Source organism: Sturnira hondurensis, unplaced genomic scaffold, assembly GCF_014824575.4.
Source record: "Sturnira hondurensis isolate 20B ecotype Veracruz unplaced genomic scaffold, ASM1482457v3 Scaffold0014430, whole genome shotgun sequence".
Taxonomy (NCBI): Eukaryota; Metazoa; Chordata; class Mammalia; order Chiroptera; family Phyllostomidae; genus Sturnira; species Sturnira hondurensis.
Window position 1 is genome coordinate 622,667 of NW_028087061.1, and position 22,919 is coordinate 645,585.

The window sequence follows — 22,919 nt, forward strand, 5'->3', positions numbered from 1 at the left end:
CACACCATTCAGATCTAAATTATGAGAAAGAGAATTTCAAAGTAGGTTGAAGTTGCTATTGGTAGCCCTCTATTTTGCTCACAGAGGGCAAATTTTCATTACCATTCCATGTCTACACCCCTGAATAATTACAGTGCTGGGCAGTTCTGCAAATATAAGTGTGTATGTACGTGTGCACTCATTACCCTGTGGTGCAATAGAAAAAAATTAAAATTTCCCCTGCACCACCTTCCCCAGGGAAAACCATTACAAGCAAAATAAAATCAAGAATGCTTTCCATTTACCCTGTACTGACAAACTCTTCTACAGCAGAGTGAACATCCGTATTAGTGGAAGAAATGTTCTCTCCTAAACAAGCAGTGACATCAATGGAATAAACCTCATGGGCAAGGACAAAGTTTTATACCCATCTTGGTAATCTAGCACATCAGGTATTCAGAATATATTTTTCAGTAGGGAATATGGTCAATAATATTGTAATAACTATGTATGGTGCCAGATGGGTACTTTTGGGGCAATAACTTTGTAAGGCATATATATGTGTCTACTACTGTGCTGTACACTTAAAACAAATATAATACTGGATGTCACCTGTAATTAAAAAATAAATTAAAAAATAAAACAGTATTGAAAACTAGAAATTTGCCATAAGAGTAGATTTCAGGTACTATTATTACAAAATTAACTATGCAAGGAAAGGAATGTTAAATTTGCTTAACTGTGATAATCTATCTTTAACCTTATATTAAATCAGCCTGTTGTATAGCTTGAGAATATGTAATTTTTATTTAAAAGTAAATAAAAGCAAAAATATATATGCTTCTCACCATTGAATGAAAATGATCCAGGCCAAAAGTAATGACTGGACAAACATAGCTATTCAGAAAGACAATGGAACCCTTAATAAATATAGTTGATTTTCATACTTACATGTTAATCTAGCATAGTAATTCTGAAACATTTTGGTCTTGGAATCTTTTTACACTTAAAAATTATTAAGGCCCATGGCCAGTGTGGCTTAGTTGATTGCACCATCGTCCTGTGAACTAAAAGGTCACAGATTTGATTCCCAAGTCAGAGCACATGCCTAGGTTGTGGGTTCAGTCCCTGGTCAGGGGCGGGGGGGGGGGGGGGTGAACAAGAGGCAACTGATCAATGTTTTTCTCACATCAGTGTTTCTCTCCCCCGGGGTCTCTCTAAAATCAATAAGCATGCCCTCAAGTGAGGACAAAAAAAATATTATGGACACCTAAAGAGCTTTTATTTATGTGGGTTATATCTATTGATGTTTACCTGATCTAAAATTAAATCTGAAAAAATGTACAAATATTATCTTCATTTAAAATTCCCAATTACATGTCAACATTATGTTTTATTAAAAATAACTAAAATATTTAAAAATTATGAGAGCGGCCTGGCTTAAAGACATCTGATTTTCATATTTGTATCTATATTTAATCTGTTTCAATGTGTTGTTTATATGAAGCATATGAAGAAAAAAAAACACCCTCACACAGATTATGTGGTTAGAAACAGAAGGACTTCATGGATCCCCTGAATGGATCTTGGGGACCACTACAGGCCTTTGAATCACACTTTGAGAACCAATGACACAGAACAAAACAATGAATCTAAAGGTTGATATAACTTCCAATTTCTCTATACCTCCCTCACATGCCAACTGGTTTATTCTAGTCCTGCAGAAACCAAGTGATGCACTAGTGTAAATAACAGTAAAAGGTTTGCCCATTTTAAACAAGATGATAACATTTAAATAAATAAAGGCAAGGGACAGTGGAATAAACTCTACACTCATTTCAACTCAGGTTACTTTATTTCTGCTACTTACTTGTAGGAGTAAAAACATGTTTCATGAAACCCAAAGGATTCTGAGCAAGGAGTTGAAATTGTTCAATTTCAGCTTTTCAGATGCAATCTCTCACCTAAAATCATTATGACCCAAACAGAGTTTCCCATGTATTAAAATACTGGTTAATAAACATCCACTACAGCAATTAACACTGAAATTCTATGCCACCATCTTGGGGATCAAAACTAAGAACCCTTTTTTAAGAGGTTAAAATACCACCTGGATAATAAACTCAGTTCTACTTTTAAACACTTTTGTTTCTTTCTGTGACAAAGAATATTTAACATGGATATGAAATCAGGAGCTGTCACTCCTCCAATTAAGACTTCAGTTCTGACTACTGACAGGCTTAACTAAGGCCCAACTCAAATTTTTATATTTGCATTTTACCATCAACATGAGCATGAATCTGATAACATTAATGGAGAAACCACTCAGCATTAGACGAGCTTTTATTTTTTGACACAGTTTAGCAATCAAGAGCATCTTCATAAACTGTAGACTGCATCAACAACTGAAAGACAGCAGTACCTTCTTCATAAAAGGAAGTGACTTGTGCATGTTCTTCAGAAGACACTTCAGAGAAAACGAAAAAAGATGACTATTTAGGCCACAGATATTATCCCATGGACATTTAAAAAGAATTTTGAACGTAAGTGTTCTTCTTTCCTGTCCCTTTGCTGAGCCTCTGCTGTAAGCAGCTATACCACAGCTGGCAACATTTTCAGAATGACAACGACTGGGAGGTACCTTAGTCCAACCTTGTCTCACAGAGAACACTTGCAGGTCTTACTAACAGGACCTCTTTTTGCAAGTAATAGTTTAAAATGTCACAATTTGAATTATGCAGAGAAGTGTTTATATCAATATTTTGAAATATTAAAAATTCCTTAGCAAGGTAGAATCTTATTTTTTAATTAAGCCTAAAGAATCATCCTTTTGATAGATCAAAAATTAAAATGGTTATGAAGTAACAACACAAACTGATAAAATGTAAAGCTATGTGTAGTCATTTTTTGGCATTGGCAGCTGTGAATTTTGAGAGAGAACTTCACAAACACAATTAAAATATATTCATGTAACACCCAAATAGATGCCCCTATTGTAGTATGATTTTTTTCAGCGAAATATTTCTGTCATAATAAAGCTTAGGTTTAGTTTAAAATCAGCACAATGTTACCCATCACCTGTGTCTACACAAAATAAAAACAGTATGACAACTGCAAAGGGCTAAAATTACGTCAAGTGTGGTTGTTCACTATGACCTTTACTTTTATAGCAAAATACAGAGCATTTCATTTAATAAGAACATTTTTAAAAACTGCATTTGTAAGATGGAGCAGCAATGATTTTGCTTCAAAACCTAGTTTGAATACCAATAACTGCATAGGCTGCCAAGAGAAATCTTTATGGGAAACCAACCTTTCAGATTTATAGATTTCTAAAAGGACCTTTGAAAATAAGTGTTTCAAGTTTGCCAGTTTTCTATCCTGAAAAAGGGAATCATTTTGAAGACAGAAATTCAGATGAGAAAAAACTGTTATTTCACAACAGGTAGGGGCTATCTGCACAATTTTAAAAGTCTCTCGTTATTCCAATTATTTTAAAAGTTCTGTTAAAAGTGATGACTTGTCACCATACGAGGCAATCAAATTTGTAAATGTGGTAGGGAATGTGCCTTTTCAAGTTGCTTTATCTTGGAATTACCAAATGGCACAGGAAATAGTAAAAGAATATGAAGTTACTGTCCAAAATCACATTCAGGCAATGAAGACATTTCTCTTAATTATATCTAAACACATGAAGTAAATTTCAAAAAATAAGAAGAATGAGGATACTTCTCTAAATATTTAAATCAATCAGCATTTACTAAGTACTGCCTTGGCAAGCACTATGCTGAGTGCTCTGAGGCATAACAAAGCAGCATAAAATAAAGTCTTTGCTAATTTTGGGTTTAGCCTATAAACTGGTTGAGTGAGATGGCATTCTCACGTCAAAGAGGTAACCAAGACTGTATGTAAATAGATGTTACAGGTAAAAAATACATGAATATGGATAAGTTCTGAAGTGGGCTTCTAAGAACATGAATAAAAATGGTAATATGACTACCATGGTATCTTCTGTGGACAATAAGTAAATAGTAAACCAGACATTAAGGGTTTGGTTTAGCTTAGAGCTCAGCATCAGTGCTGGGAAGGATCAGTAGGTCAGATACAAAGAGAATCCATATTATGCGGGAGGATGTCTGATAAAAGAGTAAGAATCTGGATGACCAAGGAGGTAGTAATGAGACTTCTGACCAAGATGGAGGTGTAGGGAGACACATGTGTCTCCTCACAAAACCAAAAGAAGGACAACAGAAAAATTAAAAACAAAAAAACAACCAGAACTACCAGAAAAATTGAACTGTATGGAAACCCAATAACCAAGGAGTTAAAGGAGAAACATTCAACCAGACTGGTAGGAGGGGCAGAGAGGACTCACAGCAAGGAAGCAACTGGAGGACCAAGTCTGGCGGTCCCACATTTGTGTGCAGATAAACGAGGAGGAACAACTGGGGAGTAAGACACACCTTACAACCCAGGGTTCCAGTGCAAGAAAATAAAGCCTCAAAACCTGACAGAAAAAAAACCTGTGGGGGTTGTGGCGGCAGGAGAAACTCCCAGACTCACAGGAGAGTTCACTGGAGAGGACCACAGGGTCCTAGAACATACACAAACCCACCCACACGAGAATCAGCACAAGAAGGGCCCAGTTTGCTTGTGGATAGAGGAGGAAGTGATTTAAAGAAGTGACTGAGAGCTGAGAAAGCAGCATTGTTCCCTCTCAGACCCATCCCCTACATACAGCGCTACAGCACTGCTACTAGGGGGTTGCCCTGCCCTGGCAAATACCTAAGGCTCCACTCCTTACTACATAACAGGTGCACAAACAGAAAAAAAAAAAGGCCCAACAGAAAAAAAAAAAGGCCCAAAGGAAAGAACAGATCAAAGCCCTGGAAAAAATACAACTAAGTGACAAAGAGACAGCCAACCTATCAGATGCAGAGTTCAAAACACTAGTAATCACAATGCTCACAGAATTGGTTGAGTATGCTCACAAAATAGAGGAAAAAGTAAAGGCTATGAAAAGTGAAATAAGGAAAAAATGCACAGGGAATCAACAATGACAGGAAAGAAACTGGGACTCCAATCAACTGTTTGGACCAGCAGGAAGAAATAAAACATCTGACCAGAGAAGAATGAAGAAATGAGAATGTAAAAAAATGACAAGAGGCTGAGGAACCTCCAGGACAATTTCACATGTTCCAATATCCAAATTATAGGGGTGCTAGGGGTGCCAGAAGAAGAGGGAGAGCAAGAAATTGAAAACTTATTTGAAAAAATAATGGAGAATTCCCCCAATCTGGCAAAGGAAATAGACTTCCAGGAAGTCCAGGAGCTCAGAGAGTCCCAAAGAAGTTGTACCCCCCAAAAAACACACCAAGACACATCATAATTACATTACCCAAGATTAAAGATGAGGAGAGAATCTTAAAAGCAGCAAGAGAAAAGGAGACAGTTACCTACGAAGGAGTGCCTAGAAGACCATCAGCTGATTTCTCAAAAGACACCTTACAGGCAAGATGGAACTGGAAAGACATATTCAAAGTCATGAAAGGCAAAGACCTACATCCAAGATGACTCTATCCAGCAAAGCCATCGTTTAGAATGAAAGGGAAGATAAACTGCTTCCCAGATAAGATCAAGTTAAAGGAGTTCATCACCACCAAGCCCTTATATATGAAATGTTAAAGGGACTTATCTAAGAAAAGATTACAACTATGAACAGTAAAATGACAACAAACTCACAACTATCAACAACCAAACCTAAAAGAAGAAAAACAAAAACAAACAAATAGAACAGGAAAAGAATCACAGAAATGGAGATAACAAGGAGGGTTATCAGTGGGGAGGTGGAGGGGGAAGGATGGGGGAAAAGGTACAGAGAATGAGAAGCATACATGGCAGGGAGAAAATAGATAGGGGGAGGTTAAGAATGGTATGGGAAATGTATAACCAAAGAACTTACATGTATGATCCATGGACATGAACTAAGGGAGGGCAATGTGGGTGGGAGGCAGGGTTAGGGGTGGAGGGGAATAAAGGGGGTAAAATGGGGCAACTTAATAACAATAATAACATATGTTAAAAAAATAAATATTAGCAACAGCAAAAAAAAAAAAAACAAGAGGCAGTGACGAATCCAAAGAAGAATCTCTTTTTTTTTTTAGTTTAATACAGTATCAATGGGAGATTCACCAGACAAGTTTACAGACTAGAACAAGATTAGAACAACAGTAAAGATTATGGCTATAATCCTAAAAAAGATGTAATCCTATAAAAAGTGACAACTTCTCTCAGACCTCTATTATTTCTACATGGAGCTTAACTAGAGGATTATAAACAAAGACTAATTAGGAAATATAAACGGTATTATAGTAATTAAAATTATTTGTACACTTAGATAATATGTACTCTAACATTAAAAGCCCTTTAGTAGAGGAAATTTCAAAAGTAATACTATGTACAATTCTACTCTAATAAATTTACAAATCTAGATGAAATAGATGTTTTATAATAATATTAATGGCCAAAAGTGACTTTAAATGAGGTCAAAAGCATGAATATCCTAATATCAGATATCAGGCCAATTTTAAGAAAAGTTCTACAAGCTTTCAAAGACTAGATACAGTACATAATGTCAGAGCATAAGACAAAAGTCTATGTTAAAGTATAGGAAAGAAGCCTGCCACATACACATCACATATAAACAGACATATACAAAACTAACTTACTTATTAAAAAGGTGTAAAATTTAAAGTAAAATTAGAATTTTGAATTCAGCAGTATAATGAAAGAACTAGTAGGGTTTATTCAAGGAATGGAAAAATGGTTTAACACAGGAAATCTATTAAATTCGGTTATTAGATACTAAAGGAGCAATCCACACAACCATCTCAACAGATGCTGAAGAAGCATTTTATGTAATTCATTACGCCTCTCAGATTAAAAAGAACATTAGCAAGTGTAAAAAGAAGAGTTTCCTTAATGTGATAAATAATATCTGTAAGAAACCCACTGCAAAACTGTATTTGTGAAATCACACTGGAAGTAGTCTTATCAGAGTTAGGAATGAGAAAAAGAAAAAATATAAAGCTGCAAAGGAGAAATTCTAGCAAGAAATGTATAAGGCTTATTTAGGAAAATAATAAATCTTTACTCAAGAATATTTAAAGTTTGAATAAATGAAGACAAATAATATAACTATATAGAAGACTCAATAGTGTATTAAGATGTCCACAATTATTCCCAAAGAAATCTATACATTCAGTGTAATCCCAATCAAAACCATGCTATAAGTTTTTATTTTTATGTTTATTAACTCTCACCTAAGGATATGTTTATTGATTTGAGAGAGAAGGGTGTGGGGGGGTGGGGAGACAGTCAGACAGACTTCGCTGTGAGAAACATCTATCATTTGTTTCCTGTAAGCACGCCAACTGGGGATCAAACCCAGGTATGTGCCTTGACTGGAAATAGAACCCTCAACCTTTTGGTGTATGGAATGATGCTCCAATCAACTGAGCCACCTGGGCTGTAATTTGTAACAGACCTTCACAAACTGACTATAAAATTCATCAAGAAGAGAATATACAAAAGAAGAGCCAATAAAATTTAAAGAACAAAAATTAAGGAGGACTAACTCTATCAGATATAAATACAAACCCCAAAGCTATTGTCCACTCTCAGAATTATACAGGTAGACCAACGGAACAAAATACAAGAGCCTAAAAACAAATCTATGTTTGTATAATAATGACATTTCAAATCAAGGCTATTTAACAAATGGTTTTGAGATAACACTTGGGAAAAATAAAAGGTAAATCCTTACACCTCATATCATATACAAAATAAATTCCAGATGGATTCAAGAGCTAAATAAATGGAAATGTAAACTATAAAAGTATTAAAATATATAGAGAAAAATATTTTTATAATACTGTAATAGAGAAAACCTTCTAAGAAAGACAAAAACCTAGAAGTCAAAAGACCAACAGACTTTAATTTTAAAATCTGCATATTTTCTCATGGAATCCAAGGTACCCAAATCAAAAATAAAAGCCAAGTGACATAACAGAAGAAAATACTTGTAAGATACGTAACAAATATTTATTATCCAGGATATGAGTTCCCACAAATCAGTAAGAAAAAGATGGATAATAAATAAGCAAAGAATGGAGACAGGCAAATCACTGGAGACACAAATAACTAATAAAACATATGAAAGAATGCTCAATTTCACTATCAGCAGATGTCAGAGGAATGCAAAAGAAAAAAGAAAAAAAAAGACTGTCTAACATTGGTAAAATATGGGAAACAGTCTCAAACACTATTCTTAGGGGTATAAACTAGTAATTTTTTAATTAATTTGGCCATGAATATCAAATTTAAAGTGTACACATTCTCTGACTTACTAGCTCCTCTTCCATGCACCATTAGTGATTTACAAAACTTTTTACTTCACATGGTTATAATAGTAGTGAAGTATTAGAAACAGCTCAACAGAAAATGGTAAGTATATGGAATACTATGGAGCAGTTTAAAAACAATTAGGCAGATCTCTTTGTGCTGACCTGGTAAAATCTCTAAAATATACTGTTAAATTAAAAAACAGTTTGTAGAGATAGTATACTCTGTTTTGAATAAAAAAAAGAAAATATATGTATGTAAGCTGTATAGAACTACAGCAAAGAATGTATAACCCCAAATGAATGAACACTGGTTACCTCTGGAATGGCTTAAAATTTGATGGGGGTGGGGTAGAGATATTAAAGAGGCATTCGTACCTTTCATTCTATGCAATAAACCTATATGTCCTGAACTTTAGTTGTATTCTTAAAAATGGGATTAAGCCCTGGCTGGTGTGGCTCAGTGGACTGAGCCCCATCCTGCAAACCAAAGGGATGCTAGTTCAATTTCCAGTTGGCACATACCTGGATTGTGGGCCAGGTCTCCAGTAGGGGGTGCACAAGAGACAACCACACATTGATATTTCTCTCCCTCCCTTCCCATCTGACTAAAAATAAATAAATAAAATCTTTTTAAAAATGGGATTTAAAGTTTAGAAAAAGGAAAAAATAGTAAATGGGGCAAGGGACTTCTGCCAAGATGGAGGCATAGGTGGAAACACTGTGCCTTCTCCCACAACCAAGTTGGAATACAACAAAGGTTTGGAGAACAAAGACACAGCCAAAGAACAGAAAATTGAATTATACGGAATTCCAACTACAACTAACCGATCAACCAGATGGTAAGAGGGGCGGAGCCAGCAGCGGAGCAGGGTCCGGGCAGGAAAGATCCCCTGACCTAGGCATGCAAGTGGCCCGGACCCAGTCAGGGTGCAGGGCAGACTGACCGAGGTCGCACATTTGCGCACAGTGAGACGGACCACGCAGGCCCCAGGGGGTGAGGGCTGATGGCAGTGGCACACTCGAGTGCAGTGGGACGAAACGCGCAGGCCCCGGTGACAGTGGCAGCTGCCGCACCTGTGGGGGCCGAGGCGGGAGGCGGCAGATGGGACGCCATTGCTCCTTGTTGACTCCGCCCCCACATACAGCGTCACAAACCAGCGACTTAGTTGCCCTGCTCTGGTGAACACCTAGGGCTCCCATCCTGCTACATAACAGGCACGGACAGCCTAAAAGATGGCGCAAGAAGAACTCAGAGTCCCAGAGCCGATAACTCTCAGCAACCGAGAAATTGCCAGCCTCTCAGAAGCACAGTTCAAGACACTGTTCATTAGGATGCTCACAGAACTGGTTGATTATAGTCACAAATTAGAGGAACATATGAAGGCTAAACTAATTGAAATGAAGGGAGATGTCCACGAAACCAATAGCGATGGAAAGGAAACTGGGACTCAAATCAATGGAATGGACCAGAAGGAAGAACAAAACATCCAACCAGAAAGGAATGAAGAAATGAGAATTCAAAGAAATGAGGAGAGGCTTAGAAACCTCCAGGACATCTTTAAACGTTCCAACATCCGGATTATAGGGGTACCAGAAGGGGGAAAGAAACAGCCACGAGTGGAAAACTTATTGGAACAAATAATAAAGGAGAACTGCCCCAGTCTGGCAAAGGAAATAGACTTCCAGGAAATCCAGGAAGCTCAGAGAGTCCCAAAGAAGTTGGACCCAAGAAGGAACACACCAAGGCACATCATAATTACATTAGCCAAGATTAAAATGAAGGAGAGAATCCTGGAAGCAGCAAGAGATAAGGGGACAGTCACCTACAAAGGAGTACCCATCAGACTGTCAGCGGATTTCTCAAAAGAGACCTTACAGGCAAGAAGGGACTGGAAAGAAGTATTCCAAGTCATGAAATCCAAAGACCTACAGCCAAGACTGCTTTATCCAGCAAAACTTTCATTTAGAATGGAAGGACAGATACAGTGCTTCTCAGATAAGGTCAAGTTCAAGGAGTTCATCATCACCAAGCCCTTATTATATGAAATGCTAAAGGGACTTATATAAGAAAAAGAAGATGAAAAATATGAACAGTGAACGGACAGAAAACTCACAGTTATTAACAACCACACCTAAAACAAAAGCAAACCAAGAGGACAGCTAGATCAGGAGTGGAACCACAGAAATGAAGAACACATGGAGGGTTAGTCATGGGGGAGTGGGAGGAGGAGAAGGGGGGAGAAGGTACAGAAAATAGCATAGACAGTAGGTAGAAAATAGATAGGGGGGAGGGCAAGAATAGCGGGGTAAATATAGAATCTAAAGAACTTGAGACACGTGATTATAAACTAAGGGGGGAGAATGGTGGGGGAGGGAGTGTGCAGGTGGAGGGGAATGAGGGGGGGAATAGAACAACTGTAATGGTATAATCAATAAAATATATTTTTTAAAAAAAGAAAAAATAGTAAATGAATAATCATTATGTTGCTTTAATTTGGCCCTTATTTCAAATACAAGTTGAAGGTCAGATGACACTGAAAGTGCTTGAACAGTTCTGATCCAGCTAACATTATGAAATAGAAATAATTTCCATAAAAAAATACTGCTAACCTGCTCAAGTCTTCCTGCATTTTGATGCGAATTAACTTAATGATCCCATGCATTCATTACTGTGAATTATAGCCATTCAATTCAATACAGCACATAACTGTACATTATTATACTGTACTGCCAAGTATCAATCTTTTTAGAACACAGCCCAAATAAAAGCAGCATATTCTACGGAATCAGCTTCAGGATAAATAAATACACTTTAAAAAAAAAAACCTTTAAATTAAAATCAAAAGAGACATTTAAAATTTGGGCATTTTTCACTATGGGGAAGAATCTTCCATTTTGAGACTATTATATATCAGAAAAGCTCTATCTGTTGTATAATTATCTCTGATAAACGGCCTGATGCTTTGAGCTTCATTAGAGAAAAGGGAAGAGAAAGACACAAAGACACAAAGAGAATGGTAAATAAATCTCATACCATATTTCATGTAAAACCAGTCCAACAGGAAGTCATAAAATATTTTCAATAGTAATATTTTCTAAGTGTTCTGTTAGAATAAGCCAGCCTGATTTGTCCAATATCTGGTCTTCTAAAGTAGGCATACTCCAAAAAAAGGAAAACTAGTTTCACTTAGGCATTACTAGAAATGGGTAAAAACAAAAAGCTTAGCCACTTGCTGACAGTGATATTAATTTTCCAGGGGACAGATAATGGGCATGTCAGACAGGAACGAAGACTAGTACCCACTGAGGTCCAATGTTGTTCAAAGACCCAAGAGCTGTCTTGGGAAATTTGTTAAAATTCACCTTCATTTTACTTTACTTTTTTAAATGGCCAGGGGAGCTAGAAAATATCTCCAGGAACCAATTTCTAAGAAAACAATGGAATTCTCTTCATTCAACCAAGTTAATTTAACTACAGATGAAGAATGTTCTCCAATTTCCTTTGGGAATCACTGTCATATTAAAGAAAAATCCAGCCATCACTTGGAAATTAAACTTTAGTCATTAAAAATCTTCACTAACATTTGCTTAGTATGGTTCTCACTTTTTCTGTGTGTTTTCTCTTGCTACAACAAAAGCATCTCCTGGGTAAATGCAGTATAAAAGAATAGGGGAAAATTCCTCAAGTATTGTGATGAAAAGGCCCATAGCTGAGTTCTAGCCCTGTCATGTGACTCAAGGCGGGTCATCCTGCAAACCTCTTTCTTATCTGTAGAATAAAAAGGAGGTTATCTGCCTTGCCAACATGGCACACTGTCAGGATGATCCCATGAAAATGATGTTTGTCAAAGTGCTTTGTAAAACAGAGATGGGCAAACTTCTCTGTAAAGGACCTCTGGGTCTCTGTAGCAACTACCCAATTCCCACTGCTGTAGTGCAGAAACACCCACAGAAAAGACATAAATGCATGAACATGGCTGTGTTCCAATAAAATTTATGAACATTGAAATTTGAATTTCATATTAATTTTATGTCACAAAATTTTTGATTTGTTTCAATCATTTAAAAATCACTCTTAGTTCAAAGGCCATACAAAAATAGCTGTTGGACTGGCCCTTGGCCCTCTTGTAAATATAGTTTTATGTATGTGTTGGTTGCTATTTATTTCTGAGTATGTGCCTCTACAGAATTTAGGAGAGTGTTCTGCATCAGGTGGATCTTCTCTTGAATGCTAGATCAGAATGTCAATATTTGAAAATAACTTCTTGCCATGCCTTTTCCCTCACAGCACAGTATCAGTTCTCTTCCTCGCCTGCTTTGAAACAGACCCGTTAACTCTCCTCCAACACCTCAATTTCCATCCACTATGTAGTAGGATTGTGAGTGAGGGAATAGAAACCTAGGTAGGCATGCACATCATAAGGCTCCCAAACAGGTCATCAATAGGAATGCTGAAGTTTTTAAAAGCATGACAACAGGAAAGGGGCAAGTCCAAAATGAACAAAAAATGCCCCTTTCTTTTTCTCTTCTATAAATGAGAAAGAAAGGGGCATTTTTTGTTCATTTTTAAATCCAATCTGGTCTCTGACTTAAGGTAATCAGTCTTCCACCTGTCATTCAAACATAACAACAAAACAACTTGTTCCAGCATTCTACCAGCAACCTGACATCATCCCCAATAGCTGATTCAAGAAAATGGGGGAGAGGAAGGAATCACACTTTATATCCTCTGCGAGAAAAAACCTAGTAAAAAGGTAGCACGAAAAACAGAAATGTTTTGTTCCTTTTAAGTGCCTGTGCAACACCCCTTCCCTCTGTAGTTTTCCTTTGCACGCAATGTCCTTTATACTACAAATCACGGTAGAGACGGGCAGCTATGGTATGGTGCCAGATAGTAGGGCTGCTGATCTTGGGCAAGATCCTGAATCATCCCATGCCTCCATTTCCACCTGTGAAACGGATATGGTAACAGCACTCACCTTACAGGGTTATGAAGATAAATTAGATTAATACAGATCAAGTATATGAAACAGTCCTTGATGAGTATGCTAGTGTTAGCAGTTACCATTATTATAATATTTAAATGCTGTGACAATTTCTTTGGTTACTATTTGAATTTTGTTTATGCTGGGTTTTCTTTAAATGTTTCTAAAAAGGCTAACATTCCATGGACTCTTCTGCAGATACGTAAGATGGGAGAGGAAGAGATGTATGGGTGTTCAGACAAATATCACTTCGATATATCTGTTTTATTTGACCTTCAGTCAGGTGTCTTAATTCTTTTGGATACAAATCTGTATTTTACACACTCTTGTCAATAGTTATTATGCTAGCTGCAGTCTTTTCAAAACACCATTAATGTCCTGACTCTCAGAACATTTCTGTTCATATATTCATTGAACAGCAAGTAGAAAGTAGATGTAAGCAATACTCACTCTCCTGATTATTAGGAAAAAAGCAAAACATTTCAACAAGCCCCAAAGACATAGCACTTCCAGTTCAACACAGTAACAATGGATCTATAACTACTCAACATTTTAAAAATTATTTAGTCTTTGAACTGGGAACCCCAAACCCAGTTCCCAGCAAGTCCCACTCCCTACTTCTCCATCCCTCTCTAGGGAAGGAAACTAAGAGATTCTGGTCCCCTGGGGATATGGAAAGATCAACACAAGTAACTCCCTGCCACTTCTTCCTTCATCCTTCTCCTAGGTAGGTCACAGCTGAAGAAATTTGCAAGGTGTCAATGGATGGGGCTGTCTAATCTCTCCTGAGTCCTCACTACTCCTTGACAATCATTTTAACTTGTAATGCATTCACCTGGACAGCTCTGACAGCTATGAAAAACCTTTACTTTCCTCATCCATACACCTGCTACCTACAAACCAGGCACACATCTCCTTACTCTAGCATAGTTTTCAACCTAGGTGAGGCAGCAAAACGCACATGAGAAAGTTTTTGCAAATGATGAACCACTGATATAGCTGCTGCCTCCCTTTTACCTCAAAATTCTGAGGTACCTGTTTGGGAGAACAAGCCAGAATCTCACGGAGAGGCATGTGTATTTGAAAAGGTGACCTTGTGAATAGAGACCTAATTCTTACTCATTTCTGTCCTAGAACATAACCTGGTGTTTAATATAGTAGGCTCTCAGCAAAGACTCTAAATGAATATACAAAGCTCTGAGATAGTTTATTTAGATAATCAATCTCACAATCACCAAATCCCAATGTCACTTATTAGTTTGGAGTCTGTAGCATTTTCACAATGTTGAGGCAATATGCTATAGTTATTGAAAGCATAGGCTCTGAAGCCAGATTAGTGGGGTGGAACTGAACAATACCACAAACCAGGAGCTCTGTAACTTTGGGCAGAAGTTACTGAACTTCTCTGTAACTTCCTCATTAAGAGCACCCACCCCACAAGGTATTGTGAAATGAAATGTTAGTACATGTAAAGAGTTTAGAAGAGTGTTCAGAATGTAGCAAACACTTCATAAAAGTGAGGTAACATTTTCATCTGAAGCCCAATGCCTGAATTTGAATCCTGTTTCTGGTATGCACTTGCTTGCAAATTCCTTGATCTCTTTGTGCCTGTTTCCTTATCTATAGAATGAGGAGAAGGATAGTATCTATGTCATTGATTGTCATGAGGAAGAAAAAATGTGCAAAACATATATTACAATGTCTTGTACATTAAGTGCTCAATAAATAGTGCTCAATATTGTTTCTCAGTCTCATATATATTTTGGCTGCTGAAGTTGGTTTGCTGTGGCCCTACCCTGGTGTGTGTGTGGGTCCAATCAGCTAAGTTCCATCAAATGAGATCCTGACCAACTCCAACCTTTCTCATAGACAAGGCATTCTTAACCTAATGGCCATAGTAAGCTTTAGAAAAATTATATTAAAAACTAAATATAAATGAATGGCCTGTATTTTTCTGAGGCCATAGCTTTTATCAGTTCAATAAGTATATTACTCCAAACAGATTTTTAGAAACAAAACCAAACCTACAGCCTTAACATTACCACTACTATTTTCATCCTTTTTCTCTTCTTAAATGATTTCTACATCTTTCCCTGGGTCTCTAATTAAAGTTACAGTACTATAAGGTCTCTTCCTGCAATGTTATTCTCATATAATACTTCCCATTTTCAATACTGCCATGTTATTTCTCCAGAAGAACTGTAATATTACTTTCTCTGTTCAAAAACATATTGTCCAAGATCCAATTATCTTAGTTGGGCATTCAATCCTCTATAACTTGATTACAATTTGCCTTTCCAGCCTTGTCCCCCATAAATGGTTCTGAAGGGGTCACTTGCTATTGCAGAATTCCATACAGCTTTCCTCCTTATCTAAATCTACTCTATCTACAATGTCTGTAACACCACTTTCTCTAGTAAATCAACATTCTTCTTTAACAGTGACTATCTTTAATAATAAATACTTTTACTTCCCTCTGCTAAAGAGTAAATTCTTTGAGAACAGAGACCATGGCTTTCTTTCATTTTATATTTTCAATTTTGCCTTGTACCATGATTTATGATGAGTCTGAATAAATATTCCTTCTCTGGCAATCTTTTCAAAGTCAGTAGACAGAACATTCTAACCTACCATATTCCAAGGATTTCTAGATATTCACTCAAGTTGAAACACCAAATTTCAACCTGTAATCTAAAGCTTTCAAAAGGTAAAAACTGCTATGTCATAACATTCCTATAATTTCAACACACTGTTAGTTATACTTATGCCCTAAAGGAGATGGTTATAGCATTATAAAGCTTAAGTGGACAACAGATTTCCAAATCACATATGTAATGATGGTAATTCTATCACTGAAGACTTACAGAAGAGTAACAGAAACCATTTCCTCCTCTCTTCAATTATCTATGTTCTGAGCTAAAGTCGTGTTATTATCTCAGTTAATTGCCTAGAAAAAGTCAAGGCTCAGTGAATGACAGAAGAAGGTTTCACGCCAAGGTTCCTAAATCAGGGTAAGTTCCCTAGATCAGTGGTTCTCAACACTTGCTGCACTTTAGAACCCTCTGAAGAGTTAAAAAGAATGGATTCCTGGGCCTCCATCCAGACTGAGTAAATTAGACTTAGGGGATGCTGTTGAAAACTGAAAGTGTTTTACACCCCCCCCCCCCCCCCGCACCGTGGATTCTAGTTTGCAGCCAGGGCTGGGAACCACTGCCCTAGACTGGTTCAAAATCTTGTGTACCTTCACAGTTAACATAAAAAGTTATCTTTTAAGATCAACTTAAGCTCTATGGAATGGAGCTTAAGCTCTATGTAATTTATTCTGACTTGCTGGTTTGGGCCTATATGTAAACACTTATTCTTGAATTTAAAAAGTTGCTATCTTTTTGGGGGGGAGGTATTACCAAGAAACTCACAATAGGATTCTTGGGCTGATTTCTCTACCACTGCACAGATCTGGGTACTTACACTCCTCTTTACTTGGTGAAGTTACATTCAGTTCTGTCGGAAGCGGCTGCTGGCTGGGACTAAGAGTTGGCGTGGTTATCGAGGTATTGTTGTTGTCACTGGTGGTCTCTCCGGAAAACAAATCTGATTGGCTGTTACTTGTACTTGGAGTGGAATCATCGTCTGGTTGTTTCTTTTGAAAGTCTGAAGAGAAAAAGTAAGAACACTAGTTTAATGAAGAAGTTCACAATCTCCTTGAGTATTAGAAAATAATGAAAGAATAAAAATGAAATTAACAGCAGCAATAAGAAAGACTAATTTGGGTGATTAAAAAATGGAAGTAAAATACTGATCAAAAATATGTAATTTTTGAGATCGTACTAGAGATTAACTAGAGTGAAAGCTTTCCAAAGTTCTCATCTTGTTTACAACAATGGTAGGTAGAATGCTGACTTTAATTAAGACTTTGCAAAGCAAAATGCACTTTGAAATTTTGGGGGTAATCAATATAAAGTGGAAAAATACAGAGAAGTTGCACAAAAAAACAGGTAAAAAGATTTTTAAAAACTGCAGAAAACAAAGCAGGGTAAATAGAAAACATATAATAAAATCCCAGTATAGACACACCAGTAATGGTAATGAACGTAAACACAATAAACTTAGCAGTTAAAAGGTAGAAAGTTCAGAATAAAAAAAACGAAGTCTGTTCCTTGCAGTTTACAAAACATATTAAAAACATCAATGAGGATACAGAAAATTTTATAGTGTATAAAAATGTACCAGAAAATACATGATTAAAAAGCCAAACGTAGTGCTCTGATCAGTATGACTCAGTTGGTTAGGTGTCATCTGCAAAATGAAAAGGTCACAGGTTTGATTCCCTATCAGAGCAACTGCCTGGGCTGTAGGTTCAGTTCCCAGTCAGAATGCGTACGAGAGGCAACCAATCGATGTTTCTCTCTCACATCAATGTTTCCTTCTCTCCCTTCCCCTCTCTCTAAAAAACAAATTAGCAAAATCTTTTTTAAAATATTAACACAGGTGAACACCTGGGGCTCTGCTCCTCATACGTAACAGGCACGAACAGTCCAAAATATGGCTCAAGAAGAACTCAAAGCCCTAGAGCCGATAACTCTAAGAGAAAAAGAAATAGAGAACCTCTCAGATGCACAATTCAAGACATTGGTGATCAGGATGCTCACAGAACTGGTTGATTTTAACCACAAATTAGAGGAACATATGAAGGCTAAACTAATTGAAATGAAGGGAGATGTCCACGAAACCAATAGTGATGGAAAGGAAACTGGGACTCAAATCAATGGAGTGGACCAGAAGAAGAACGAAACATCCAACCAGAAAAGAATGAAGAAACAAGAATTCAAAAAAATGAGGAGAGGATTAGGAACCTTCAGGACATCTTTAAATGTTCCAACATCCGGATTATAGGGGTACCAGAAGGGAGAAAGAAACAGCCACGAGTGGAAAACTTATTGGAACAAATAATAAAGGAGAACTGACCCAGTCTGGCAAAGGAAATAGACTTCCAGGAAATCCAGGAAGCTCAGAGAGTCCCAAAGAAGTTGGACCCAAGAAGGAACACACCAAGGCATATCATCATTACATTAGCCAAGATTAAAATGAAGGAGAGAATCCTGGAAGCAGCAAGAGATAAGGGGACAGTCACCTACAAAGGAGTACCCATCAGACTGTCAGCTCATTTCTCAAAAGAGACCTTACAGGCAAGAAGGGGCTGCAAAGAAGTATTCCAAATCATGAAATCCAAAGACCTACAGCCAAGACTGCTCTATCTAGAAAAGCTCTCATTTAGAATGGAAGGGCAGAGAAAGTGCTTCTCAGATAAGATCAAATTCAAGTTCATTATCACCAAGCACTTATTATATGAAATGTTAAAGGGACTTATTTAAGAAAAAGAAGATAAAAAAATATGAACAGTGAAAGGACAGCAAACTCACAGTTACTAACAACCACACCTAAAACAAAAGCAAACCAAGAGGACAGCTAGATCAGGAGTGGAACCATAGAAATGAAGAACACATGGAGGGTTAGCAACAGGGGAGTGGAAGGAGGAGAAGGGGGGAGAAGATACAGAAAATAAGTAGCATAGATGGTACGTAAAAAATAGATAGGGGGAGGGCAAAAATAGTAGGGGAAATATAGAATCTGAAGAACTTGAGGCACGTGGTCATAAACTAAAGGGGGGAAGGGTGGGGGAGGGGTGTGCAGGGTGGAGGAGAATGAAGGGGGGTAATAGAACAACTGTAATGGTATAATCAATAAAATATGTTAAATAAATAAATAAATAAATAAATAAATAAATAAATAACAAAGAAAGAAATACCACAAAAAAATAAAATAAAAATATTAACACAATTCAGGATAGTGATTACTTCTTATGTTGAGGAAGGAAGATGTGAAGATGAGAAGTACACAAAAATGTTTAAAATTATAGGTAATGTCCAGTAAAATGTCCATTCTAATCCATTCTTTGGATATTCAATCATATAATAGAATGTTCTATGGCAGTTACAGTAAGTGAATAAAGCTACAAATATAACAGAAAAACCTCAAAAAACAATGTAGGGAGAAAAGCAAGCTACAGAAGGATATACAAAGTTTCTCTAGAAAGTATCTAAGCATGTAATATGAAAAATAGAGACGTTTACTGAAGAAGATACAAGATACAAGAAACATTGTACAGAGGACAATGATGCCTAAGTCCCCTTCAAAGTAGGCACCTTGGGACCTCACAAAGTTCTCCCACCTGCCAACAACTGCCCTGTTGCATTTTCCTGAATCTCACTGATGGTCTGAAATCTCTTCCCTTTCAATGGTGAATTTATTTTGGGGAAAAGCCAGAAGTTTGGGGGCATCAAGTCTGGGCTGTAGGGGGACAGAGTCACCTGGGTGATTGATGTTTTCCCCAAAAAAACTCTGGGATACCAGAAGGAGAAGACAGAGAGCAAGGGATTAAGAACCCATCTGAAGAAATAATAACAGAAAACTTCCCTAATCTGGTGAAAGAATAAAACATTCAGGTCCAGGAATTCAGAGAGTCCCAAACTTGGACCTAAAGAGGCCTACACCAAGACAAACTATAATTAAAATGACCAGGCTTAAAGACAGGAGAGAATCCTAAAAGACACAAGAGAAAAGAAGGCAATTATACACAAGGAAGCACCAGCTAGACTATCAACTGATTTCTCAACAGAACATTACAGGCCAGAAGGGAGTGGTATGAAATATTCAAGGTGATGAAAAGCAAGAAATTACAACCAAGGCTACCTTCCCCCAGCAAGGCTACCATTTAAAACTGAAGGAGAAATAAGGAGCTTCCCAGACAAGAAAAAACTAAAGGAGTTTGTTAACACCAAACCAATATGACAGCAAATGTTAAAGGGCTTGCTTCACGAAGAAGAAGAAAGAGATAATAAAAGAAAAACAGATTTCCGGCCAAGATGGAGGAGTAGGTAGGCACACTGTGCCTCCTCACACAACCAAAAGAAGGACAAAAACAATTTAAAAACAAAAAACAACCAGAACTGACAGAAAATCGACTGTATGGAAATCCAACAACCAAGGAGTTAAAAAAGAAACATCCATCCAAACCAGTAGGAAGGGTGGAGATGGGCAGCCGGGCAAAGAGGAATCACGGCAGGTTGGTGGCTAACCAGCAAGGTAGCAGTTGGTGGGCCTGGTGAGGTGGTGACTGGTGGAGTGGGCAATCCCACATTCACATGCAGATAAACTGAGAGGAACAACTGGGAAGCGAAACAAACCACACAACCCAGGGTTCCAGCTTGGGGGAAATAAAGCCTCAAACTACTGATTGAAAACACCAGTAGGGGTTGAGGCAGCACTGGAAGAAACTCCCAGACTCACAGGAGAGATCACTGGAGAGATCCACTGGGTCCTAGACCATATAAAAACCCATACACACAGGAATCAGCACCAGAAGGGCCCACTTTGCTTGTGGGTAGTGGGGGAAGCGACTAAAATCCAGCAGAGAGCGGAACAAACATCATTGTTCCCTCTCACACCCCTGCCCCACATACAGCATCACAACGCAGCAAAGTGGGCTGCCCTGCCCTGGCAAATACCTAAGGTTCTGCCCCTCACTATGTAACAGGTGCATCGAGACAAAAAAATGGCCCAAATGAAAGAACAGATCAAAGCTCCACAACAAATACAACTAAGCAACAAAGAGATAGCCAACCTATCAGATGCACAGTTCAAAACACTGGTGATCAGGATGCTCACATAATTGGTTGAATTTGGTCACAAATTAGATGAAAAATGAAGGCTATGCTAAGTGAAATAAAGGAAAATGTACAGGGAACCAACAGTGATGGGAAGGAAACTGGGACTCCAATCAATGCTGTTGACCAGAAGAAAGATACAACCAAACAGAAAAGAATGAAGAAATGAAAATTCAAAAAAATGAGGAGAGGTTTAGGAACCTCCAGGACATCCTTAAACATTCCAACATCCGAATTATAGGCATACCAGAAGGAGAAAAGGAAAAACAGCAAATTGAAAACTTATTTGAACAAATAATAAAGGAGAACTTCCCCAATCTGGCAAAGGAAATAGACTTTCACTAAGTCCAAGAAGTTCAGAGTCCCAAAGAAGTTGGATCCAAGGAGGAACATGCCAAGGCACATCATAATTACATTACCCAAAATTAAAGATAAAGACCGAATCTTAAAACAAAACCAGCAAGAGGAAAGGAAAGTGTTACCTACAAAGGAGTGCCCATCAGACTGTCAGCTGATTTCTCAAAAGAGACCTTGCAGGCAAGAAGGAGCTGGAAAGAAGTATTCCAAGTCATGAAATCCAAAGAGCTACATCCAAGATTGCTCTATCCAGCAAAGCTTCCATTTAGAATGAAAGGGAAGATAAACTGCTTCCCAGATAAGATCAAGTTCAAGGAGTTCATCATCACCAAGCCCTTATTATATGATATGTTAAAGGAATTTATCTAAGAAAAATAAGATGATCAAAACTATGAACAGTAAAATGACAGCAAACTCACAGTTATTAACAACCACACCTAAAACAAAAACAAAAAGGAACTAAGCAAACAACTAGAACAGGAACAGAACCACAGAAAGAGAGATCACATGGAGGGTTAGCAACAGGGAAGTGGGAGAGAAGGGGGGAAAGGTATAGAGAATAAGTAGCACAAATAGTAGGAAGAAAATAGGGAGAGGTTAAGAATAGTATAAGAAATGTAGAAGCCAAAGAACTTACGTGTATCACCCATGGACATGAACTAAAGTGAGGGAATGTGGGTGGGAGGGGGTGTGCAGGGCAGAGGGGAGTGAAGGGGGGGAAATGGGACAACTGTAATAGTATAATCAATAAAATGTATTAAAAATAGAAAAAAAGAAAAACAGAAGAAAATACTCTAACAATAAAATATATATGTATCAATAAGCACCATAAACATAAATGGCTTAAATGCTCCAACCAAAATACAGCATAGGTGAATGGATAGAAGAAAATAAGATCCATATATGTGTTGCCTCCAAAAGACCCACTTCAGATCAAAAGATACACACTGACTAAAGGTAAAGGGATGGAAAAAGATTTCTTACAAACGTAAAGGGAAAAAAAAGCTGAGGTAGCACAGTTATGTCTGACAAAATATACTTTAGAACTAGGGCTACAAGCCCTGGCTGGTGTAGCTCAGTGGATTGAGCACGGGCCTGCGAACCAGAGGATCGCAATTCGATTCCTAGCCAGGACACATGCCTGGGTTGCAGGCTGGTTCCCTGCAGCTCAACTCCCAGCAGGGGATGCACAAAAGGCAACCATACATTGATGTTTCTCTCCCTCTCTCTCCTTCCCCTCTAAAAATAAATAAATAAATAAATAAAATCTTTAAAAAAAGAAACCTTAAAAAAAATAGGGCTATAGTAAGGGATGAAGAAGGATCCTATGTAATGAAAAGGGGAACAATCTAACAAGAGGATTAAGCCTAATAATTTATGCACCCAACACAGGAGCACATAAATATGAGAAGCCAATCTTGATGGACATAAAGGGGAGGGAGAGACAGAAATACAGTCACAGTCAGGGA

At 37.6% G+C, this 22,919-nt stretch overlaps 1 protein-coding gene across 2 annotated transcripts in view; it reads right to left on the reverse strand.

Annotated features, from left to right (window-relative positions):
• Window positions 1-22,919, reverse strand: part of ZFAND3 (zinc finger AN1-type containing 3) — a 336,794-nt gene that overhangs the window by 74,908 nt on the left and 238,967 nt on the right. For both annotated transcript variants that reach the window (XM_037063265.1, XM_037063264.1), the window contains exon 3: window positions 16,838-17,020. In XM_037063265.1, coding sequence (XP_036919160.1) covers window positions 16,838-17,020 — 183 coding nt within the window. The remainder of the gene's footprint in view (window positions 1-16,837; window positions 17,021-22,919) is intronic.